A 21230-nucleotide genomic window follows, 5' to 3' on the forward strand; every position below is an offset into this window, starting at 1 on the left:
CTAATGAGAGCTGGGGGAAAACGTGTGAAGCAGCTAACCCGAGCAGAAAGCAAGAGGTCTGATGTATGGATGTGTGTTGCGATGCTGAGTGCATATTCCAAGCCACATATTTTTAGCACTACCACACACTCGTGTACAGTTTTACAAACTTCCCAGAAAAATGGTGATTTCTCTGAGATAATGAAGGGGAGGTACAGAATAGGGCTGAGGGGAGGGAGGAGGGAACGGGCATTGATTTAAATCTGCCTGGCACACAGGCCAGCTCCACTTATCAGTGAGTCTAATAGGAATGTGAAGAGAATAGGCTTGACAGCTCATTAGAATGTGATCCCTCCTCCTTTTTTTTCTTTTTTTTTTTTTTTTCCCCTTTCTTCAAGTTGATGGAAACTCGTTCAGGAAAGAAGTACTTATTTGCTGAGGTAAAGCAAAAGCTGAGGAGGGTTTTGCCAGCTTTCAGCTGGGGAAAGGAGCGGCAAGAAAAATCAGGCGTTATCTACACTAAGAGGTACCTGAAATCTTGCCTGGTGTGAGGGGAGACGAGGATGGAAAAGACAAGTTTCTACATCCTGACAGCTGTTTGCGACATCGGGACTTGCTGCTCATCGTCTCATTAAAGAAAAGTGAAGATAAACCCAACTAAAGAGGGAGAGAAACTAGTGTTGGGAAAACTTTTTCTGCTCCTAATGGACCTAGGTACATCCACAGTTTTTTATTTCTCCCTGTTTTAACTTTTATGATATATGAAAAATTGCTTTTCTCCTTAGAAGGCTGAGCTGTGATGCTTTCAGCCTCGTCAGAAGAGCAGTGGCTGTAGCAACCTTGGGTTACGGTTTTGCAGCGTCTTGAAAGGAAAGGATGAGGACTTGTCACTGAGAAAAGGGAGGTATCCTTCAAGGGAGGATGGATGGACCGTATTCGAGCCTGCTTTGAACTGAGCACAACACTTTAAATGACAGAAGGTGAAATCTGTTGAAGAGGAACAACCTAACACTCCCCCCTAATGAGTTTGTGTTGTCAGCTCCGGCCTGAGCAACTGTTGCCCTGAGCAATTTGACTTCTCTGGGTTTCATAGTTGAGTGCATTTTAATCGAGTCTGAAGACTTATTGGGTGGGTGGGTGGGGGGAATGACACTTCAAGGTGGGTGGCAGGACTTTCCAGAGCCCCTTGTATTTACGTAAGCTTCAAGAGGCTGAATGGATTTACCTCTTTCTTCGAGTGAATCCAGATTTTCAGACAAGTTTATCTGTACCATTTCAATGCGTCCTGCTTGAACAGAGATCTCTCCAGCCACCAGCACACCCATGCATGCTGCTCATTTGACATTGCATAGACCAGAGGATCATCTTCAATAGTTCTAACCTTTTTATTTATTTATTTATTTTTTAGAGAGAAGTCGGTGTCTATTCCTATTATTGGTGGTGAAGGTTTTTGAGCTTGGAGAGTGCCCTCCTTGACTTGGCCACTCCCTCTTCAAAATGAAGGGGTGCACCTGGGTATTTGTGGCAACTTTACTTTGTCAGCAGTTTTGCCTCTTCAGAGTTATGGCAGCAAAGAAAGAGAGAAAGATGAAGAAAGAACCTAATCAGTATACAGAGCCCTTCAATGCTACCCTGTCAAACAGTGAAGAACTGCACGGGCATCCCAAGGTAGGTGTTTTTCTGTTGTCAGTGCTTGGTGCAACTCTTTTTTGACAGTAATGTGGTGCTGGTTCCTTTTTTCATTGATTGAAGCAGTCTCACCAAAATATCTTTGATTTTTTCAAAGAGAGTTCTCTCTTTTGCCTTTGCATGATTTATTTCCTAGCTTACTGAAGCAATGACTGGAATACAATTTATAAAGATAATTTTAGAATATGCATGACTGAAGTTCCAGTCCCCTGGTAGCTGATTTGGTATGAAGGCATGAGCATTAAAAAAAAAAAAAAGTGGGCTATCTCAGTACAATAACGGTACTGGAATATTAATACATCTCTTGCAAACAAATCTGCTCTCTGGAACATTGTATGAAAACTGGCTTAGGCAAATCCAACAATTCAAACACCTGGGCATGTCTGAGTTTTTTCTGCACCATGCGTTCCACCAGAGAGATTGGTGATTTAAAATTACAGACGAGAAAATATTTGGTCTATTCACATGATCTGTTTAAGACGATTTTGGCTGTTTCAGGAAAGGATTCAGGATGGGGCTAATCGTGCATAAATGACAAGTGTAAGGCTGTGTATGAAAAATGAATGGCTGCAGCTGACGAATTGCTAGGCAGGCTTAGTGAGTGAGTTCTGAAGGGCAGGATCCTTGCAGCTATGTGTTTGAGGGAATCACCCCAGGCTGAAAGATGCAATTTCTAGTCAGAGACCTCAGAATCTTTTACGATCAAAATTTGCATAGGAGTTCAGGAAATTAAAAGCAGGTCCTGGGAGTAGGAGCAGGATGAAACGGGAGACTACAGCGCTGAGAAAGGAGGGAGTGTCCGCTATCACACAGCCCTTTCCCACCCTCTCCCACTCACACAAAAATGTCCCTTGTTTCAAATGGAGGTGACCTCTAAAACATGACTTTGATCACATGCATTAGGGATGGCAGTCACTATAGCAATAGAGGAACAACCTGTCAAAAATTGGGGCATGGCAGAGGGGGCACGTTAGAACAATTGGGCTGACATTCTAAATATCCTATTCAGTGCTATTGTGAGAGTAATTGGTTAAGGTTGGGCAAGTCTGGGAAACAGTCCTCCGTATAAAAAAGCTGGCTGCTGCACTTAAAATGATCATTAGGGGACTGCAAGCAGCATTTCTTCAGCTTATTTTTGTTTATTGCAGGGCTTCGTCAGGACAGGTTGTATACATGCTAAATTCTTGAGGTGCTTATATTCAATCACTTTCTTTCACTTTCTCTAGAACTGCTTCGTCCTCCTTGTGCCAGATAGATAGCTGGAGCAACTACATTTCAGCCTGTTTTGGAATTAATTTCTCTTGATGTGAAATGTATTGGACCACAATCAGAATATTTTCTGATTGCAAAAGCCAGCAGAAACTGGTCCTGGTTTATTCTGATGCAGTCACACATCCATTACTGCTAGAAGAAACGCGGCACCCATTCAGAGGCTAGTGGGCATTCATTAAAACAGACAGTGTTTGAAAGCTGTAGTTTCTGTGTTGAAATATTTTGCTTTAAAATATCCATGACAAAGGTTTGGCTGCTGGAGGAGCTGGAGAGTTCAGTGAAGGCAGATTCTGCTTAATAAGGATGGGACCAAACCAAATCGTTGATGTAAATGCTCGTGAACTCTGCTTGATACGCGCTCCAACATTTTGCAACACGAACTTTTCTTCTTGGAATCTCTCTAAGGTTGAAGCCCAGGCTCCAGTTAAGCAATGCTTCTAAATGTCGTGGGTGTCCGTGCTGTAATCTATATAGCACCTGCCCAAGCTAGGGGATTCTTTTACATACATTATAAATGCAAATAAAGAATCGCTGCTGTTTCTGGGGTAAATGAGAGTTGCTGTTCACAGCCAGACATCCCAGTCTGCGTTCACTAAGTGCTGTAGGGCAAACAGGACCTGGATTTTTAAGGCTGGTCTCTGGGGTCATTCATGCTGAACAAACTGTGAGCTTTGTGTGTATGCCTCTGGACTAGACTCTCAAAATTGAAAACAGCGGGTCTTGGGATCACCAAAAGCTTTAAAAGCTAAATTGTAAAAATACAGAACTTCAGAAATCAGCATGGTTTTGCCTCTCTATTGGAAGGCTCTATCCAACCACTGCGCACGTTGCTGGTTGAGACAGTTTCTTACAGCTCTACCGTGTAAATTCAGCAGTGAGATACAATTGTACCATGTACAGGTGTCTTGGTGCAACTAGGAATAAATATTCATTAGGTAAAATGCCTAATTCTGTAATGCGATTAGATCACTAATTCTTCAGTTAAATCTCTGTTAATAACCTTGGATTTATCAGGTTACTTTTCAAAATTTTTAAAAAGAATCCTCTTCTCTTCCCTTTGCTGTACTGCCTTAAACCCATGTGTTAGTCAATGTCAAGGTAAAGTGACCAGCCCCTCATTTTGGGTTCAGAACAACTGGCTGTTGACAGAAAACAGCTTAAATGACCTTATAAATAAAGTACCAGGTGTGAAAGATGACTAGCCAGAAATTAGCGGTTTGTAAATCACCAGTAAATTCCTACCTTACGGTGAGCAGTGACTGACAGACTTTGAAGAGGCAATTGGGCTCTTCAGGTAGTTGTAGTGACGGTGAAATTCAACAGCAGTATAGAGAACTGCCTTATTTTTCTGCAGTTTTCAAATGTAGCAATTTTTTTTTCTTCTGAAGTGTCTCCTTTCCTGTTAATTGGGTGGCAAATTAGTAAAGTAACAGCAAAGCTTTCCTTGCCTAACCTACTAAGCTAAAGAGAAGTTGAAAGGTCTGTGGCAGACTGATCTCTGAGCCTTGCTGAGCAGTTCTGCTTAGTAAAAAGATGCCCTGTGCAGGGACGTGGAACAACATCAGTATCTTATTTCATTTCTCTGCACTACATAACAGGAAAGATGGAATTTTTTTTGGCCTTGTACAGTAAAAAATTAAGGCTGTGTTTACCTTGGAAGACTCTGTGGCCAGCTGGTAGATTTGTCAAAGCAGGAGCAGGGAATGAAATATTACATGAGAGCAGCGATTTTTACTCATACTGTTAAAAAGGTAGGTTTGTTTTCCTTCAAATTGACCAAAACATTTTGGAACAGATTTATCTTGGGTATTGTTTTTAAATCAGAGCTGAGAAAGCTCCCCTTTAACAGTGACAGTGCACGACTTGTGGTGAAACCTCTGCCTAAAAGAGGGAGACAGAAATCTCAGTTCTGATAAACCTGATACATCTAAGGGAAATAGTAAAAGTATTTTTAAAAAATCTCCAGTTTTATCTTCGCTGTCAATGAGATGTGCTTGCAAAGCACATGAGTGTTTTTCTGTGACACAGATGGACTAAGACCATGAGGGATGGATGCAGAAGTTTTTTTTCTAATGTATCTTCTTAATTTGACAGGGAGTGGCAGGGTACCTGCAGCTACCAGGCCTGTCTTCCCTTTTCCAGGCGTGGGTCTTGTGTTGCAAGAAGATGAGGCATTAAATTACAAGTGAATCAGCAGTAGTAGATGGAGTAGATGGTCCAGTGGGGTTATAAGGCTGACCCTGATCAGGAGTTGCTGTTTGATTCCTATCTGGTGCGGTTTTGAAGTGATAGCTTGCAGGGTCACAGTGCTCTGTTGTGTGCCCAAACCGTGTTAAAATTTTTTTAAGCCCCAGCTACCTTGTGGGTAGGCTGAATAATGGCAGTACATGTGCTGATGCTTTCAGATGGAGAAAAAATCTATTTCCTTATTCTCAATAGTTCCTCTTCTTAGGGATTGACAAATTGTACCTGACTGTAGCTAGGTTCTTGTTTCCAGAAGTTAAATCTCTCTATGGAGCTAGCTCAGGTAAGGCTCAGCACGAAGTCATTCTTTTCTTGCTTGGTCTATTGTTCTCTTCTGTCTCATTAAATGTCCTCTGAGGACAGCCAGCTGCCCAATTTCCATCTAAACTAACTGGCATGGGATTTTATCAGTAGCACTGAAAACTGTCTAGACAATTTTCACACTTGTGGCTTGTTAATATTAATGGCGCTGGGCTAGGCATTGCGGGATGGAGGCTAGTAAGTATTTGCTTTTTTTGGCATCCAGGTAACATACTGACTGTGCGTGAGCAACCCTGGTAACTGGAGTGGCCATCTGGAATATCATTTATCGGGTGGAATACAGGGAAATCAACTGTACCCTTCAGCCAATGCAGTTTTCAGTGCTCTGCCCTGTAATACTCTCATAGACAAATTGATGGAGTTCAGATTAGATAAGTGGACTGAAAACTGGCTGAACTGCATGGCTCACAGGGTTGTGACGAATGCCATGAAGTCTGGCTCGAGGCCTGTTAGTAGTGGTTTAAGTATCCTGGCGGTTGATACTGGGGCCAGTGCTGTTTGACACCTTCATTAATGACCTGGATACTAGGGAAGATTGCACCCTTGGCAAGTGCAAAGCTGGGAGGAGGGGTTGATGGACCAAATGGTTGTGAGAGTAGCCAGAGGAAGCTCAACAGCACAGAGAGATGGGCCAGGAGGGTTCTCAAGAATTTCAGTGAATGGAAGCGCAAAGTTCTGCACTTGTGGAGTGCAGTACACACCGGTATGCCTTGGGGGCCAGTTGGCTGGAAAGCAACTTTTCAGAAAAGTGCCTGGGGGTCCTGGTGGACAACAGGTTGATCATGAAGCAGCAACGTGCGTTAGCAGCAAAAAAAGTCAACAGCCTCCTGGGCTGCATTAGGAAGAGCATTGCCAGCAGATTAAGGAAGGTGGATGTCCTCCGAGGGGAAACCTAAACACTGGGAAGACATCTAGAGTACCAGTTGTGGTCCTGGACATGCTAAAGTGATGGCAGCAAAGGGCCGTGAAGATGGTGAAAGGTTTAGAGCATCCATTGTATGAGGAGAGGCTCAGAGAGCTGGGGATATTCAGCCTGGGGAAGAGGAGGCTCAAAGGAATCTTATCAATATGCATATATACCTAAGTAGGGGGAATAAAAAAGATAGAGCCAGAGCTCGGTGAAAAAAGGCAATGGAAAAAAGGCAAAAGGAAATTCCACTTAAACATGGGGGGGGGAAAGGCATTTTATTATGAGGGTGATCAAACACTGGAAAAAACCACACGGAGAGGCTGTGGAGTCTCCAACCTTGGAGATGTGCAAAACCTGATTGCACCTTGTCCCAGATAACCTGCTGTGGTTCACCTGCTCGGAGCCTGGGAGCTCAAAAAGGCAGCCTGTAGATGTGCCTGCTAACTTCAGCTGTTCTGTGAGCTGCTGGTAGAGGTGGTTCAGTTAAGTGTCAGAACAGCATGATCTTAATTTGGGGAAAAAACTTATTGACTCAGCTGTCCTAATGAAATTTCAGGGATGATTTGAGGTCAATGGGATTTCAATGGAATTTCTGCAAGAAATGATGTAATATTTTTAGTTTCGTTACCCGCTACGTAGGTAAAGGGTCCTTGAAATATTACTTCCTCTGGAAAGCACCACTCTGAGGCACTCCAAAGCATGGGGGAAGAATTCTCAACCCTCTGTACAGGTTCCTTTTACAATCTGGTCTTTTCTTGGCTGTTTCCCAGTAAGGTAGTACCTTGGAATGAAGTCCGGTGTCTTGAAATCTGGTAAGACCATGGTTTTCAGGCAGAAAACTGATGATCTTGAGGCTCATTCTAGTTTAAGGCTGCTTAGAAAGTGAATAATTCAAGCCTGTTGCTTATGATGTGAGAGGAAAAGAAAGCTGAGGGTGAGTTCAGTTCTCTTAAACCGTTCCAGTTCCTTGCTATCTTAAAAGCTTTTTTATTTTTTTTTTCTAGAGGTAAATTTAGTGAGTTTACTTTCAATATGTTTAAAGTTTTCTCAGGAAAGTAATTCCAAGCAGGTGCTGAGGTTCTCCATCCCCAGCTGGGCCTGTTAGCTCATGTGATGTGCAACTGCTCTTCTCAAGGCAGATGTTCCAGTGGGAAACAAGAAATGTCCCGTTCCTTGCAGAGGACTCTGTTCAGCCTAGGACGGGAGCTGAAAACTGCCTCTAAGACTGATGGAAGGAAGGCTGGATCTTGAGTGCGCACACCAGAGCTTTTGTCTTTTGGATCAGAGACATGACTTCTGGAGTTGCAGAAGGCTGAAATGATTCTTCTGTCTCTGTCAGATATCTCGGGCTAGGTCTGCCAGGCTTATTAATCTCTCTGAATTATTTCTTTGGGGCCTTTTGCTTCCAGCTGAGAACAGCAGCTGGTTCAATGACGTTGCACAGATTGCATTCCTGCTCTGTACAGAGATTTCAGTCACAGCCTGAAGTGTGTGACTGCATGTGTAACGGAGAGCATTTGTGGGCCTGACAAGTGTTAAAGCCCTGTGAGAGCATGGGAGGGACTAGGCTGTGACCTGTCTGTAGGAAGAGATGTTTCCTTTCAAGGTACAACAAATATCATCCTTCCCAGCACCTCTGTGGCCCAGGTAAAATAACACTGGATTTGTGTATCACACATGGAAATAACGCAGCATTTGGTCTTGTTTCTTGTGATATTTTTAAAGTTCATTATTGGCATAGATAGTCCTACATCAGGTGTGTTTTCATGTGCTAGATGCATCGTGCTATGCCTCTTCTATCAGCGCTCTTCGAGTCCTTACCTTTTTGTGGTGTCCCTAAAGAAAGAAGGAACTTCTGTGCATTCAGAGGTGGCACGGATGAACGCTGCCATCCGGCTAACAGGGAAACAAACACGGTCATCATCTCTCCCAGAGCAGCTCTTGCTCCCATGAGCTGTTCCCTTAGGTTCATTACATTCATTATGGGTGTGAGCACTGAGGGCAGTCCGTGTTTAAATGGAGGGGAGGAGCTTTTTGTGATAGCCATTTAGAGAAATGAAGAATAATTTTTCAGTGACCGAACACAGTGGGAATTTAGATAGGAATTCCAGTAGGGATTTGGCTCCGATACCAAACCTAACACTTCAGCTCTAGGGAAAATTCTTGAGAGATCTGTAAAAACCACAAGTGGTCAGGACCTTGGTTTTACATCTCATTAATAACCAAGAGTGTGCATAACCATGAGTTATTAGCAGCTGACACGGGATTTTTTCATGCTTAAAAAAGTGATCTGTCACTTTTTAACCAGTTCCAAATAAAATACACTACAGAAGTAAATCACTTGCTGCTAATTTCATAATGAAGCTGGCAATACTCTTGCTGGTGTAAATCAGGCATAACAACATAGAGATTTATGGATTAAGATAATTGAAATGCTGAGTCAGGTCCGTTTTGTGTCTGGCAACTGCTTAATTATTAAGCAAAGAATTTCTAAATATAATTCCATCACAGATAAACAACTACATTGACAATTCTTTGAGCAAACTTTCAGGGCAGTAATGTCAGACGTGAAGACGGAACCAGAATGGTTAGGTGTATGTCCTTGGAGGTGCATCTCTCACTGCAGATGGAAAGGATGCTGTCCTCTCACAAAAGTATCAACTTTTCTTGCTTTCTTTCCATCTTTTTCCGCTCTGAAAAAGGGTTACGTGTTCTTGACAACACTTTGAAATGCTTTTTGGATGTACAGACTTGCTCAGTCTTGCTCGTAGTGTTTTCTTTTATTCACCCAAACTCTGAAACTACGTTAGTCCATTTTGCTTTGGTTTTTAGCAGAGGTGCAGACTGGATCCCGGTATCCTTGAATTTTAGGAAAGTTCAGATACAGTTCAGAAATTTCTCAGGATCCGAACTCTGCTACTTGACTGTAGATCCCTACTAGTAGTTTCTTCCATTCTGGCTGAATCTTAGCCAGAGGCTGTGTGTGTTTCTGGGCAGTGCACGCTGTTCTGGGAGTTAAAGCCAGAAAGAACCACAGGTTCTGCTTGTGTACGGCAGCCTAAATTACAGCTCAACTCCTCTTTTATTGTGAGAGAGGGAGGAGAGAGGAGGCTAAGCTCATGTTGGTGTCATAACGCTGGTTCCGAAGTGCTGGGTGCTGTTGTATTCGGATTCCAAAGCAACGTTAAGAGACCTGATTGAAAGTTCATTAAAAATTGCTGGCAGGGCTTCTGTTGTTCTTGGAGGCACCGTTTCAAGCGGTAAGGACTGAGCCTGATTCCAGTGTTGTTAACATGAGAATTCCTCCTGACTCCTGCAAGTTAGCTTTGCTCTGTAAACAGCACCCCAGGAGGGACAAGTCCCCTTTGCTGGGATTCCAAGGCTGTTCTCAGTCCTGACTGATACCTGAGTTGGCTGCGAGGTCTCTCTGGCTGCTGGAGGCTGCCGCTGCCAAGAAAAATAGAGGCTTGCATGCTTATTGCTGGGATTGCTCATGCATGCCATAGTAATTAAATAATAATACCACAAGGATGGAACATTCATTTTAACTGTCAATCATCCTTGCGCTGGAGAAACTGGGGAGTGCCATGGCTGTCTTCTAGAGGGATTTGTAATTTAAGCAGGCCACTGGAGAGGTGTTGTTTTTTTGTTTGTTTTTTCTTTTTCTTGGTTTTTTTTTTTTTTAACTTCAGGAGTCTTTCTTTCTCATTTATTTTTCTGGGATGTGTCATCTGGCTTTCTTTTTCTCCCTGACAAGATGTCTGCTCTGGGCTGTTTCTTCACAGCTGGAACTCCAGAAGGGCTGAGGACATCTGTTTGTCTTCACAATTAATGGTCAGACTCTGCCCATGACCGCTGGCTTCTGCTCCCAGCTGGCATGTTTCCCCATTTGCTCTGGACAGGGGATTTATGCCTGTCTTGTAGCCTGGTGGGATATTTGAATAGTCTTGTATCCATCAGCAGCAAACGCCTCATCCTGGTTCCTAAGACTCTGGTCTTGCTTTGTTCTGGAGATTGTACTTCTGAGTTCCTGCCACACGAGCTAGCTCTTCTTGAAGAACAAACTGATTTTATTTTCCTTTTCTCTGCAACCCAGCTGTTGTTTCGCTGGCTCCTGTTAGAGCACTGGGGGAATACTCCATCCTGCCTGAGTTGGGTGTTGCTATTAATAAGTTACTTCCTTCTCTTTTGTGAAATGCACAGCAGCATTACCACAGACCTGTCAGTCCCAGTCACTGGGGGGAAAAATGCATCTGCTTCCTTTGGGCAAACAGCACAGGTAGGCTTTTACCTGCTTATATATTTATGAGCTTTTTAAACTTAAGTGCTCATAAACCCAGCCCCCCACAGGTGTGAATTCACCTGTATGATGACGCTGCATGCGTGTGCTTTCAGATGCTGTGAGGTAGAAAAAATTGGCAACTCCTATCAGAAACCTTTAAATTTCTGTGAACCTCTGGTAAATATAAATCGTCTTTGTTGTAGAAGTCAGTTGTACCTCCTGTGCTGTTCTAAGGATATTTCAAGGTTTGTGAACACTTGTCTGTGGACTTGAGGTTTGCATGTTGGGAAAGATAGAGACGTTTGCCTCAAAGGACCTTCTCAGCCTGTCTTTGCTCAACTGCAGATTTTTGCAAAGCATGAGGAGGAAACTGTGACAAAATAATCATGTTTTAGAGATGTGTGACTAACTTTAGAATAACTGGGATTTTCTGTGGTGCTCCATTTCCATTAATTTCCAATGGACTTTTGGAAAGTTACTGGAACAGCGAAAAGTCCTGTGTGCTGTAAGTAAACATGACAAATAATTTAGCTAAAACAACTTTATGGAATGCCTTGACAAAACATGATCAGCACCTGATTATAAATGTGGTTATAAGCATTAAAAGGCTGTTGAAGACTAATTTGTGTGTAGAAATAATGAACTGGATTGTGTCAGTAATTTGGTGTGCTCTTGTTTGAGACGCACACTAAATCTGAACACGTTGGGGAGTGTTTAACCATAACTGATTAATTTCAGTGGAATGCATGATCAATATGGCAAAATGAATTGGGATACCCTTGCTTTGGCTTAGCGCACAGATGCCAGCTATTCTTGTTGGCAGCCATCTATTTGTAGGGTGGATAACTGGACTTCGCACACGGAGCAATTCAATAGGAATTGATCTCTCTGTGGGTCATGTCTGAGCAGTAAATTACCCAAGATTATCTGAATAGAGAAGACAGAGTTGGGTTCCTAGAGTTTCTGAGATGTTTAAAAAATACCCTTGCTCAGCTCACAATGCATCTGTGACTGCTGTGGAGCTGTTCACACTCTGCTGCTTTGTAAATGATCTGGTGACCCAAGCTGTTTGAAATAAATAGTTGTGATCACATCAGCTCCGAATCTACAGACAAGTGCCTTGTACAATGCTCATGTGCCTGGCTGCGTGCCAGAGAGAGCTTTCCAGGCTCTGCATCAGCTTAGGAGCACCAACATTCCTCATGACCTCCAGCTGGAGCTCCAGCAGGCTTCTGAGGTTTCATTTCATATTTATTCTGCATAGATTTTTCATAGCAGATCACACAGACTGTGCTCTCTTCTCTTCAAAATGGACTTGCCCTGGTATTTCTAGCCAAAATTTTCAATCCTCTGTCCTATTCCTGTTGGTTTTGAAAAGAGGTCGCTGTTGCTATTAGGGCCACTGAGTGTAGAGCAGTAATGTTTGAGCTGTGGCAGAACTGTGTCTGCTGCTGTGAGATTAGCAGGAGCTTAATACCCAAGGGCAAACAAATACTTTGAGATCTGGGAAGTACGCTCTTGACTGACTTTGCTTCTATGCTTTTTCCACACCCATCTTGTTTTCTTCCTCCTGAACAGTGATAGATCAATCCTGATTTATTTAAACTTGTAGTGGTCTAGAAATCATTTTTGATATCGTTATTCAACCCACCCCTACCTTGTATTGCTTTTCTGCTGGAAAGTTACAATTTTCTTCTCTGTCTTTTTCATAATGGGTATGAAAACCTAAGCACGATTCATGAAACTTTGGGAAGGCTTGTGCTTTTATCCTCACTGTGATGGACATCTGAGAGGCTGATGTGCCGACAGCCTGGAACCCCGTAGTCAATGGTTAATTGGTCTTGACAAGAACTTGGCAGGTATTGGTAAGCAATGATTTCTGGTGCCTTTTTAATTTAGAGTTCGTTCCCAGCCCAAGGAAAAAACAACAGGTACGGTCATTTGATTATTTACTCCTGGTCCTGTATGAGAGCTGAGTACTGGGTACTAGGGAGTCCAGTAGGAAGTGGACTCAGATTCCTAACAACAGAGCCTCTTTATTGTCCAAACTTTGTTCAGAAGGGATCCAGAACTGGGCACTGTCATGTCTAACTTCTCTAAATGATTTCTATGATTGTGATACAGTTGCAGACCACAGGAAGGGGCAATTTGCAAATGCACATCTATTTTGTGGTCAGACATGGGCTTTATTTTTATTGTGAAATGCTTTTGTTTTGTTTTTCCCGTGTGCACATTTGTCATCCCACTAGCCTTTGATTTGAAAGCCACGGAGCACTTCAAGGTTTCCTGTATATTTTAATCTCCCTTTATCTCTCAATAGATCCAACTGATAAATATCAGATGCCAGCGGTGAACAATCTCTGGCATATGTGCAAGTTTTCTGTGGCATGTATTAGGACTGGCAGAGGGCTGAGCCTCGGTAGTTTGAGAAAGGTCCCTGAGGCACGCTGGCTCCCAGCTCTTGGCTCTTTCTGATCCCTTCAGTAAAGGGAGCTGGGACACCCTGCAGGAGGTCACGTATTAAGTTACGAGAGAGGATTTTTATTTATTTATTTATTTTTGTGATGCTCCTGTAAATGATGAGAAAGTGTCGTGGTTTTGGGTAATATCAGATTGAATTGCTTGCTACAGAAGTGGGATAAAATGGAATTTTACAGTGGACCCTAAGCCTTCAATTTCTTCCCAAATGCAGTATATTTGGATCAAGGATTTGGTTCAGGTAGCAGATGGCTGGTCTGGAAACTTTCTATTCTCTGAGTTCACGTAGTGGCCAAAGAGATGCAATGTCATCAGTGCTTGCTTTTGTTTCTCTTTAGATCCTAGAATCTCCAGACCCGCGAATCACAGATCCACGGCGGACCTGGATCTCCTTTGTTCACCGCCCAGATGATGGCAACACCTCTAAAAGGAGATGCAAAGGGAAAGACAAGAAATTAGTAGGTTATTTCTAGATTGACATCAGCTAACAAATGTGCACCATGGCTTCCCTTCCCACTCTGTTACACAAGGTGTTTTGTATGTTCCAGCTTTTGCTTTCCCACCCTGGAGTGCTGTGTTTTCAGTTGTTTGTGTTAAGTTTTCCAAAGTATTTTGGAGAAGCTTGGGACAATAAGCGTATATGCTTTGTAAGATAAGTGTCTGTGAATTCCATTGTCAGCACTCATTTTTGTTTAAACCAGCTGTTTCTTGGGCTGATACTTTCTTGTTGTTTTTTCTGCTCAGTAGAAATAAAATTAACATTTTTCTTCTGCAACTAGATAAAGCGCAAGCAGCTTAAAGGACACATTAATCAAGGCATGGAAAAATCATTTATTGCAGATCAGTGAATTACTGATCACCTGCTGAGTGATTGTGTGCACTTTTCATGTGCTGCTTAGACAATACAGAATGTTTTTTATGACTTCCTTTTACTTCTCAGTGATCTTATAAGCTGCTTCCATGTGGGTTTGCTGCTGTTTAGTTGATAAAGTAGGAGCTCCCAGAGAACAATACACATTGAAACAGCATTGATAACACCGTTTCATGTTCCTGCTACCAGCTTAAAGCTCTAATGTGTGTAGCTAACCTTTCCAGGTGTTTTAAATTAACAGTTTAATTTTTTCAGAGCTCTACTGTCACACCAAATGTTCATGTATGTGATCATTATGTCTGAGCAATATATGTTCATGTAAAATGTGGCCAGATGGCTGTTTGAGTTAGCAGAATAAGGCAGAGTAAGAAGCAGCTTAAGTTACTTTGCTGCTTCTTTATCTTCTGTTACCAAACTCAGTCTTGTGCCTGCTGTGCTTCACACTGTTTATATGTGCTTGAAGAACCAGTTAGTGTTTACCTGAGCAAAGTTTATCCTCCCTCATAAATACGTGAGTAAATTCCCAGTGCTGGAATTCACTGCTGGCTCGAGAGTCAGTTTAAGATTTACTGCATCGGGCTTGGAGTTGAACTGATATCAGAGGGGGTTGCTCACGTGGCTGACAGCCTTGTAGAACTGGCTCGTGGCTGGGAGAATTTTCGGTCTGCCAGTGCAATTGCCTGGTTCTAATTCTCATGTTTTTCTTTGGTTACTTCCTTAGCGTGGCCTTGTTGGGCCCCCAGGACCTCCTGGCCCTCAGGGACCTCCAGGAGCACCTGGTGCTGAAGTCACCCGTGAAGTCCTTCTGCAGGAGTTTAAGGAGATATTAAAAGGTAAAGAATGTGAGAGCTTTGAGCTTCTGTGTTCAATTCCTTTTGGTAAGCACCATGGCAAATAAGAAACTGGCTTTGCAATGTTTACCCTAAAGCATTTCCCTACCTGACAATCAGAAGTTTGGAAAAGTGTTTCCTCAATGCTCCTTAGTTCAAGTTCATGAGTAGAGCATAGAGGAGAAATCTAGTCACACAGCTGATTGCTTCATAGAACAGGTGCTTAAACTAAGCCTTTTTTTCCTCTATCTTTTTGTCCTCAGAAGCCATTGAGCGTCGGGCATCCCTTGCTATTTCAGCCCATCCTAGCCAGCTGCCTCCGCTCCTGCTCTCCTTGGAGGAAGTTTCACCCCACAGACGTGTGGAGGAGGCATTCCATTGCAAGCTAAAAGGACAAGTCGTCGTAGATAAGAAGACCCTGGTAGAACTTCAGAACTTCCAGTCGGTGAGAAGGGATTAGAGACTGAACCTGTGCAACTCCACAACAGCCACTGTGTGTAGATCAGCTATAGATCCCCTAGTCTGCGAAGCTGCTAGGTGGCTCTGTAGAGAAAGGTGTTTCCTGAAAGGGAAGGCTGATCCCGGAAACTCATCTCAGGATTGGATGCTGTGAATATTGCACTACCTTTTTGTGTAATTGACATAAGTTGGACCTTATACAGTGATTTCAGTCCTAAAGCTCAGCTGCAGTAGGATGGACAGTTAGCTTTGGGTTGTCTTCTTCCTTGCCAGAGGAAGAGAAGCAGACTTTCTTTCTGTCTTGCATCCCAGCTGAGTCTCATGACAGTTCTTACTGAAGTTCTAACAGGTCTGTGCAAGAGAGGGCTGTCTTACAGGTCTAAACAGTCAGTTTCTATTTCAGTTAATGATAGAGAAAGACCTGTCCACATTTGGCATTCATCTGAAGGATGTGTTCTTTTTTTCGATGCAAACCCCGTTTTATTCCAGAGTAATCTTTGGATGTAAAAAAATGTCAGAAGCAGACAGCAGTCATTGGTTATAGATTTGTAAGCCCAAGTAAGGGCCATCATTTTGTTAGATGAGTCGGTCTTGATGCTAAAATTCTTTAGATATTGTCTAATGGGAGACAAAAAATGTTACCTATATAATTTTGTTATAGTCATATTAAAATTACAAGCACACCGTCATGGGATGCTGTAAGTCACTATAAGCAAGCTCTTGAATTTGATGATATTAAACCTTCTGCTAACCATTTCTGAACCAGTTGCAAATAAGACCTGAATCTGAAGTATAAATGTTAGTCAAAGTAATAGCTAAAAACCGTCTGTGCAGTAAGGTGCTGAGCTTTCATCCCAGCTATGCTAAGTCCCATCTCTGCAGAATCCTGTCCAGCAGATCCTTTTCTATGAAGTAGTTCTGCTGCTAGGACTTCACAGCTGCAGGACTAGAGGCAGTGGTTATGTTCTGGATAGGGTGCTTTCCTGGATCTTTCCCAAATACACTTGTGGAAGCCTGGTTTGACAGCACTGTGGGTGCTGGCACAGAGGCAAGATTGTACTTGAAGTGTAGGCAGGGCTAGAGAGATCTGCTGCCTCATTAATTAGGAGGGAAAATGTGAATAAAGACATCTCAGCAATCAGCGCGTAGGCTGATGCTTCCCATGCTTTGTTATCGTATGCCTAGCTTGTTTCTAATTGCTTCTGGCCCTGAAGCTGATGTGGGAGGGCTGGCAGGCCTCTGGATGCCAGCCTTTCATTTCAGCTTTGGGACAAGAAGTGTCTGGTTTTAGCTTGTGTTCTGATATAGGGGAATTTAACAGGGAGGGAGACAGTGGCTGCTCCTGCAAAGATGAAAACATTGTCTTTAGACTGTCTAAGGGGGAGAGAGAATTCCCCTCCCTCCACCCTGTCAGTTTAATGGTGTGAAGAAGCCAGCGGCTTGATACTTCCCAGTGAGATGATAGGGAATGAATACAATTCCTGGCTTTGGAACTTATCCAAAGTATTTTGAGATATGTGGAAATGACCGTGGGCCAAGAAAGGGACTGGTACTCCTATTCTTTGTCATTTGAATGCGGTGTCTCTGTCACTCTGACCTTGAGTATTCAGAGAGCATATAATGGTTTTCTCATCTTCCCATGCTAAATTTCCTCCAAGAGTGTTCATCCCCTCTCTTCTTTGTCTTACAATGTCCTTGGTATTTGGAATTAAATGTAGTACTCCTTCCGCCACACCTCTGCTTCCTGTATCTCAGGCTTTGGAGTTTCTGACAAATTACCTCTTTTTCGTAGAAAGAAAATGGCAAGAACTGAAGTAACTATAGCCTCTGACAGGCCATGGAAGTGGGATTAATGTGGGGCCCAGGAATATCACTGGAGCTGGATCATTCAAGGTTAAGGTGGCCCATGTGTTCATTCTGGAAGATCCCAGGAGGAGTCCTGGTGTCTCTAGTGCCTTGAGATCAAGTTAAATGTCTGCCTTTAGTGGCTGAACTTCATTACTGCTTTGGGAGATCCCCCATGCATTATTGTTGCTGTGCAGGCTTGGGTTATCCATTATTTAATAACAGATAAGTCAATACATTGCTTTCCACAGTCTTTATCACTGAAGAGCTAAGCTGGCAGCTCACATCTCAGTTCTCTGTGCATGGTTCCTACTTTCCACCAGGAAGGAAGCCATGGAGTGTATGGGGGAGGCATGGGGATAAGAGATGGACTGAGGAAGAGGAGGTGATCTTGGTTTGTAGAAAATGGACACTAACTTGTTTGCTTTTGGTCTGCTTATTGAAATACGTGGTGTACAAGTGGTTTCTCAGATGTAAATCCCTGCAGTGCTGGAAGCAGCTAGGTGAGGATGCTGCTGTGAGACAGTAAATGCAACAGGGAACTCTAATTGGCATGAGGTTTAATGGAATATTTTTGCCCAGAGAAACCTCTCCCTTCTCAGAACCAACCCTTTGCATTGTCTATTTCTATGAGCAAAAGAATAACAAAGCCACAGAAGGCATGAAGAAACAGGAATGCTTTATCAGTGATAATTTACTGGTGCCTAAAATTGCCTTCCATGCCCATCCAGTGGTTTTGGAATTAGGTTGCTGATTCTGCTAATAGCTGTAACAAGAAAGGAATGAATTAACAATGCAGAACAGTTTTGAACATACAGGGCTTGGATCTGCACTTCCAGTGATGTAAATTAAAAATAGCATTACTGAAAGTGATTGCACAGTGATGGCATAAGAGTGGAATCAATCTCATTCCACAGTCTTTGCTGCGAGGTTAGCTGTTAGATCCTCTGTGCCTCCACACATAGAAGAAACTTGGTTCCTTTTTGTGTGTGTGTGTATCTGTTCACAGGCACACATCAGTGCACATTGATAAATGTAGATACGTTTGTAAAACATTTCCGGTTAGGTTCTGTGGAATTTAAGTCTAGCTCTGGATCTTGCTAAATAGGGACTGAGAATTACTCTGTGAGCCTTGCTTGGGATTTTGCAGGTTAGTCATTTCCTTCTACCATGCAGTAACTCTCTACACAGGCACCACCTGACCCAAATGTTTGCAGCCTTTTACTTGCTTTCAGACAGAAAGCAGCTAAGCAGTTTTTTCTTTTCTTTTTCTTTTTTTTTTATTTTTTTAAGTATAACAACACCTGTAGCAACATCGCTATGAATTCCAGCACTGTCTTTCAGACCCCTCTCTCTATCTAGCATTGGAAAGTACTCAAAGTTTGGCTTATTGAGTTCTGTTGAGATTGCCCTGTTAGGCATTCATGCATGTATTAGGGAAATAGCAGTGTGTGTGTCTCACAAAGGCAGGTTTGAACTGCTCTTCTGTCCCTCAGGACCAACGCAGGACAAATCTCTCAGAACAGCATCCATGGGAATGGATTTACACTGCACAGAATGCCCTTGCGGTGGAAGCAGAGTCTGACTAATGTGCTTTCTTGGCCCATTGAAGCCACTCTTGCTTCTCCCCAGCTCTAGCCAAATTCATATTAGACAGGCCAAAACTAACAATAAACATTTCTTGCAGAGTTTATTTTAGTCTAAGTCAGATAATCTGCTGTGAGTTTGACTTAAGACTGCTCCCTTGCCATAAGGAGAATCTGCATGCTGTTTCCCTAGGTTTTTTGCCTAATCGGTAGAATCCAAGGCTGGAAGAGAATGAAACTAAATATGGAATCTGTAAGAATATGAACAGTTTTTCTTTAATAGTGTCAGAGCTGTCTGACTTCTACCTGAAGTGGCTGGAGAGCCATGATTATTTCCTCTGTACCTGTACTTGGGGACTTGCTCAATGTCTGCTCTTATTTTACAGCCTCTGGCCAAAGGAGCTTTTCTCCGGGGGACGGGATTAAATCTGTCAACGGGACGTTTCACAGCACCTGTGTCTGGGATCTACCAGTTCTCAGCCAACGTCCACATCGGTGAGTGCTGTTCACAGAAGCCTTCCCTGTACTGCTTGAGAAATGCAGGAGGGAGTCCTGGAGAACTTGATCTCTGGTGGGTCTTGTCTGATTTGAAGCATGTGCAATGGCAGCCCTTTGCAGTGAGCTCTCCCTTTGGTACACCATGACCCAAAACCCTGGCCTTAGGGCTGGGTGATTTCACAGCAGGCTGCTCCATGCAAACCAAACAAGTCACCACTCCTTAGGGATGGTGAGCTTAGGCACCAAGTATATTTATGTGCAGAGTGTGTGCCTTCCATAAAAGACATTGGAAAAAATAAGTATGATGATATAGAACTGAATCAAGACATTTTGGACTCTAGCTTGTCACCAATGCATTTGTTTGGCTGTTTAATCATTTGGTGATGAAGCACCTAGAAGGGTGCTTTCCTAAGAAGCCACAATATTACTGGAATCTCTTTCGAGCCAAATGCTGAGAAGTGATTTTCTGCTGTATTCCAAAAGTGGTTATATTTGTTTCTCTGCCTTCGCCAGATCATAGTGAATTAAAGAGTAAAGTCCAGCTCCGAGCCAGAGATAACGTCCGAGTGTTGATCTGCATTGAATCTCTCTGCCACCGATACACGTGAGTTACTGCAGTGCTATCCGGGCAATTATTTTTCTCAGATGGGCTGATGTTTCAACCAGTTGTGGAAATCAGGTTCACCAACAGTGAATTTTATATCAAAAATGCTTGTAGAGCTTCTCTGAAGAGATGGATTCCATGTAGCCCTTAGGCTTTCTGTGTTTTTTTTTTTCCTGTTTTTTAACGTTTCAGTGGATGGTGTCAGGTACTCTAAATAGCAGAATAAATATTACATATGTTGAGAGAATTGTGAGTGAAGCGGGCTGAAACTGGATGTAGCTAAAGGTGCTGAGTGCTCAGCTATCATCATAAACACAAGGAGTGAGAGAAACACTTTTGTGCCGGAGGTTGTTAGCTCAGTTTTACAATTTCACCTGCCTCCTGAATGGAATGCACACCATCTCGCTAGTGTTGCCACAGAAGTGTTGGGATGATGAGAAAAAGGAGTAGGTGGAAAATAGAGGTGGATGGTTCCTGAGGCAGAAAGAGCAGGGCTTCCCTAAAGGTCTGTCATACCTTCCTGCAGCCCCTAGCTGCCTTGTGGAGCTTGCTCAGACATCCAAGCTGAATTTTCCTCTGTTGGGATTCATTTAGTAAACCTCTGCTAAACAAAGGCTTTTGTTAGGCTGTGGCAACATTGAGTGCTGCTCCTCATGCAAAGGGCCATGCCATAAGCATGCTGTTGGCTGCTGTTTGCTGGCTTTGTCATCCTTTCAGCTGTAGCACATAGGTGCTCAGGGGGCCAGCTTGCTGAGGATGTTGAGCTTGGCGTGCTTTGCTTGGAGGAAGGCGGCTGGTGAACCCCTGGGCTGGGCTGAAATGCACCCAGCAGAGGGCAGTGCTGCTTGGGTAGAGTGGTCACTGCCTGGATCTGTGGCTGGATCTTTGTCACTGGAGGAAAATCGCCTCTACAGGGCTTGCAGAAGGTCTGCCCTGCCTGCAGCTCTTCCAGTGCAGCTGTAGCAACACCCTTGCAATAGCACCACTGAAATACATCCATAAAATGACTCCACAGGTGCAGCTTAAAACCCACAAAACCATAAGTTTGCTGCTGGGCTGGCTACTTCAGCCCTCACCTTCCCCGTTCCATGACTCAAAGCGCTGTAAATAGGACTGACCTCTCCACAGGCATTTCAGTTTAGAGGCTTTACTGGAGGATGAATTTGACATGAAGCCTCATACAATATATACCAGCTCTCTTAGGTTTCTTTGGCCTGTGGAAAAGACTTGATTGGCGTCAGAGTAGCCATTAGTAACTAGGGTAACAAGGAGCTGCGTGCCCATTGACCTGATGGGAAGTCAAGGAGCTTGTTGACTAGAGCACCTGGCACCTATTCAGCCTTGTAGACTGTTTTATAACAG

General features: G+C 43.2%; 1 protein-coding gene across 3 annotated transcripts in view; it reads left to right on the forward strand.

The window, feature by feature from the left end:
* C1QTNF12 (C1q and TNF related 12) overlaps window positions 1-21230 on the forward strand; it is a 28317-nt gene that overhangs the window by 1278 nt on the left and 5809 nt on the right. Inside the window, exons 1-8 of one of the 3 annotated variants that reach the window (XM_040533282.1) lie at window positions 255-693; window positions 765-1071; window positions 1388-1647; window positions 13514-13633; window positions 14768-14879; window positions 15140-15321; window positions 19153-19261; window positions 19778-19868. In XM_040533282.1, coding sequence (XP_040389216.1) covers window positions 1477-1647; window positions 13514-13633; window positions 14768-14879; window positions 15140-15321; window positions 19153-19261; window positions 19778-19868 — 785 coding nt within the window. In that variant the 5' untranslated portion in view covers window positions 255-693; window positions 765-1071; window positions 1388-1476. Of the gene's footprint in view, window positions 1-243; window positions 694-764; window positions 1072-1387; window positions 1648-13513; window positions 13634-14767; window positions 14880-15139; window positions 15322-19152; window positions 19262-19777; window positions 19869-21230 lie in introns of those variants that run through there. The other 2 variants (XM_040533281.1, XM_040533280.1) reach the window with 2 other exon arrangements.

Source organism: Cygnus olor, chromosome 21 (genome assembly GCF_009769625.2).
Source record: "Cygnus olor isolate bCygOlo1 chromosome 21, bCygOlo1.pri.v2, whole genome shotgun sequence".
NCBI lineage: Eukaryota > Metazoa > Chordata > Aves > Anseriformes > Anatidae > Cygnus > Cygnus olor.